Below are 4,182 nucleotides of genomic sequence, written 5' to 3' on the forward strand. Positions count from 1 at the left end.
ATTTCGGTTGTGGCAGAGATTTTTGACCCCAGAAGGCTTTTTGTCTGAGAAGTCAAGAAGCCTTAACTCCCAAGCATCTTATCAGTTTCCCAGCTCATGCCAGTTTGATTCTATCTGGCACTTAGAAACATGTGACAGGGTCATTTTATTCAATAAGTGCAATTCCAAAGGTTTGTGTTACAGAGGGGGATCTATATCCATAAAATATATGCCCTTAAGAAGCTTGCAGCCTAACTGGGGAGCTGAGGAATGCTACTTACATTTAAAATTCTAAGTGTTGTTTTTAAATTGTCTACTCATACCCTTATATAAAAAAGAGTAAGCACCTCAAATATATTTTAAGGAGACAGCTGACAGTAAGAACTTTGGAGAAGTTATTTGAGTAAATCAAGCCAATCTTACAAAACATAGGGGTTTAACTAGATGACTTGGGGGCTTTTGTATCTTGAACTTTATAGAAAGGGGAAAAAGTTTATACGATCTTCAGTCCCATCCATGAAGTTAGCTACTCTGCATTTCATGGTCTGCCCTCTACTTTTTTTTTTTTTTTTTTTTTTTTTTTGAGACAGATTCTTGCTTTTGTTGTCTAGGCTGGAGTGCAATAGCATGATCTAGGCTCACTGCAACCTCTACCTCCTGGGTTCAAGTGATTCTCCTGCCTCAGCTTCCCAAGTAGCTGGGATTATAGGCATGCGCCACCACACTTAGCTAATTTTGTATATTTAGTAGAGATGGGTTTCACCATGTTGGTCAAGGTAGTCACGAACTCCAAACCTCAGGTGATCTGCCCACCTTATCCTCCCAAAATGCTGGGATTACAGGCGTGAGCCACGGCACCTAGCCCTGCCCCCTACTTTTAAGGTGAAGGACATATCATCAGGTTTAAGGAAAATGTGGATCTAGTAAAACACAGCTGTCCACAGATTCATACTAAAAATCCAGTGAAATCATTTGCAGTGAAAAACTTTAAAATCTAAATTAATGGCATAGTGATTATTATCTTATACTAATACTGTATACTGTGTATCAATATACTAGGCTTTATTAGTAAATGACAGAGTCAGGAGAAGATTGAAAATAATATACCTAATGGGATAACTGGACTACTTGCTGGGAGTCACCTGGAGATACTACCCAAAATGCAGTTTGGGTAGGTCAGGGTCAGGCACCCTGGAAGAGTGCTGATGGTAGTGTCATGAGTTTCCTTCTAAGTTTCCTTCTGTTCCCCTCCTTACCCACTATAAACCCAATCCTTAAAGCTACAGCTATTAACTCAAGAGTCAGAAGAAATATTCTTAGTTGCCCATATGATAAATATTGAAACAGGACTCTGTAAGGATGGTCTAGTTAGCCACAGGCATTAGACAGTGGCTTCCTGTGACATATCAGAGGGTGACTTCAGTTGTCTTCCAAAATGTGATTAGGGTCACCATTTAGATGATTTGACTGCCATTTGCTTGTACATTAAAGAAGGAAAACCAGGCAGAAGAACCTTACAAATGTTTTTAGTAAATGTTTATTTTTTGTATTCCTTAAAACAAAACAAAATTACAAGTTAAATACTAGTCCTTTGAAATACTGTACACCAAACAAGCCACCTTACTCATGCAGCAAGTTGGTCTATGTTCTCTTTACTTCTGTTTGCCAGATGATCCTTAACAGTTTCTGCAAACAGATTCCTCTTCAACAGATTATATGCAAGAGGTAAAAAGCTGGCCAGCAACTTTATGAAAATACTGAAAATAAAATATAACATTAAGCAGAGAACACAGCAGATATCTTAATAAGTAGCAGAAAATATATAAAAAAGCACTTGTTTAACAAAGGCTACTTCCAAAATCATTTTAGCTACACCCTCAAGTGATTAGCGAACACAATTTAGGGACAGGCACCTGGCATTCAAAGAGGCAATCTTGTTGCTCTAGAAGACTAATGGCATATCCTGAAAATAAAACCAAATTAAATTTGAGTTTCCTTATTCCCTTAGGTTTCATCAACTTTTTCTCACCCCAAACTATGCCCACAAATACTTTTTATTCTCTCCAGTGTATTCCCAGTCAAAAGTTTAAGTTTTCTTTTCCTTAACTGATTCTGTAAGAACAGTTATGCTGAAAGTGGGTTTTCAGGTCATAGTCCCTTTATCCTCAAAATCCTTCTCTCCCCGATCCCCAACATGTACCACCTTGCAATCCCTGTTAAGAGTCACTGCCTTAGGTTTATCAAAAGATTTTAGATTACTGCTATTATCTACATATATCACCTTTTTATTGATCATAATAAACATTTAGCCCTTAACATGTGGTACGTACTGTGCTAAACCTTTTTATAACTCTTACATGTTATTTCATTCTCAGAACAATTAAGTTTGCTACTCACTGGTTCACATCTTATGGCTCTACTTATTTATGGCTAGGGCCTCTCTAGCAGGTCAAGCGCTACTTGGATTGGTCAATGACTGTCATTCTGGCTGTTAAACATTTTGATTATTTTTACTGCTAACTATCTATGAGGTGGGAAAAGAAAAGTGGTATAATATAGTTTACAGCAGGGTTCTCAAAATGTACACCACTGATCAGGAGCATCAACTTCACTTGTTGGAAATGCAAATTCTCAGGACCCACCCTGTAACTCAAACTTGGGGAGGGTGGGGAGAGCGCCAGTGTATGTTTGGACAAGCCCTCCTGATGACTCTGATCATGCTAAAGCTGGAGAGCTACTGGTTTAGTCTTGCTCCTCTCAGGGTGGTCTGTAGAGCAGCAGCATTACCATCACCTGGGAGCATGACAGGTATGCAGTCTCAGATCTCATTCTGGACCGACTGATAGAGTGCAGTTTTACAATGTCTGCAAGTGAGTCACATGTATTTTACGGTTTGGGAATTACTGTGCTGATTTAGGCACTGACTATGGAATCAGAATGCTTGTGTGAACCTGGGCAAGACGCTTTGCCTCTCTGTGACTTGGTTACAAAGTAGGTTAAATGAGAATTAAATGATCTGTGGATTGGTATGCACTCGTGCACGTGTGCAGACACAGCTTACAGGTAAAGAGACAGCAACAAAGGTGTTGGAAAGCTTGCCCAATCCTACACACTGGGGAAGATGTGATTTACAACCAGTTTAGCCCCCCTTAAAATATCATTGTAAGAAGCTTCAAAGGGTTAAGAACAAACTTAGTTGTGATTTGCTAATCACTGTCACATTAACAAACTGCCAGTCAATTGTACCTCCTGGCAAAGGACACTAGGCAAGAGCAAGAAGATTAGGTCCTTCATTCTTACATTTTGCTACCACTTCAAAACTAAATACAGAAGGCTCTCATGCCTAGAATATTAGACTGGACATAAAACCCCAGAACCCCACCTACAGTAGGGTAACAGGCTTTACTCCAGGGCACTACAATTTAACATCCATCACCCCAAAAGTTTTAGAGACTGCTCATCTCTACAACAAATGTGCTTAACCTTTCCCAAATGACACAGTAATCATACTTTTTAAAGTTCTCTCTGTGAGCAGAGACATGAAGAAAAGATGACTTAGAGCAGAAGCAGAAGACTGACCAGTAGCTAGAGCCCACACTGGTCCCATCAGAGACGAATTGCCTCTGGCTTCAAAGAGGAGATATAGGACAGATCAGCCTGTCCAAGTGTAATATAATATGGGCTACATTTTTTCCAGTATCCACATGAAGAAAGAAACAGCTGGGGCAGGAGGAGGAGGAGCTAAAAAAAATTAAAAACAGGTGAAATTAAGGTATTGTATTTAACCCATATTCCCAAAATAGTATTATGTCAACATATAATGAATACAAGAAACATTTAATCCCGTTTTAATTTACAAACTTAAACTAATTAAAATTATACGCAATTACAGGCCAGGTGCAGTGGCTCACACTTGTAATCCCAACAGTTTGGGAAGTTGAAGTGGGTGGATCACTTGAGCCCAGGAGTTTGAGACCAGCATGGGCAACAGAGTGAGACCTTGTCTTTACGTGGAAAACAAAACCAAAAACACCAATTAGCCAGGCATGGTGGTGCAGACCTGTAGTCCCAGCTACTCAGGAGGCCGAGACAGGGTAATTGTGCCACTACACTTTATCCTGGTGACAGAGTGAAACCCTGTCTCTCCTGTCTCTCTCTCTCTCTCTCTCTCTCTCTCTCTCTCTCTCTCTCTCTCTCTCTCCC

General features: G+C 39.9%; 1 protein-coding gene across 1 annotated transcript in view; it reads right to left on the reverse strand.

Moving 5' to 3' along the window:
• Positions 1-1,856: 1,856 nt before the first annotated feature.
• The window catches only part of LOC108526419 (UPF0609 protein C4orf27-like), a 22,715-nt gene continuing 20,389 nt past the window's right edge, over positions 1,857-4,182 (reverse strand). Inside the window, 1 exon segment of the mRNA XM_017867161.1 lies at positions 1,857-1,942. Within this exon segment, the coding sequence (XP_017722650.1) occupies positions 1,857-1,942 (86 nt within the window).

This window comes from Rhinopithecus bieti, unplaced genomic scaffold, assembly GCF_001698545.2.
Source record: "Rhinopithecus bieti isolate Rb0 unplaced genomic scaffold, ASM169854v2 scaffold_3067, whole genome shotgun sequence".
NCBI classification, from domain to species: Eukaryota; Metazoa; Chordata; class Mammalia; order Primates; family Cercopithecidae; genus Rhinopithecus; species Rhinopithecus bieti.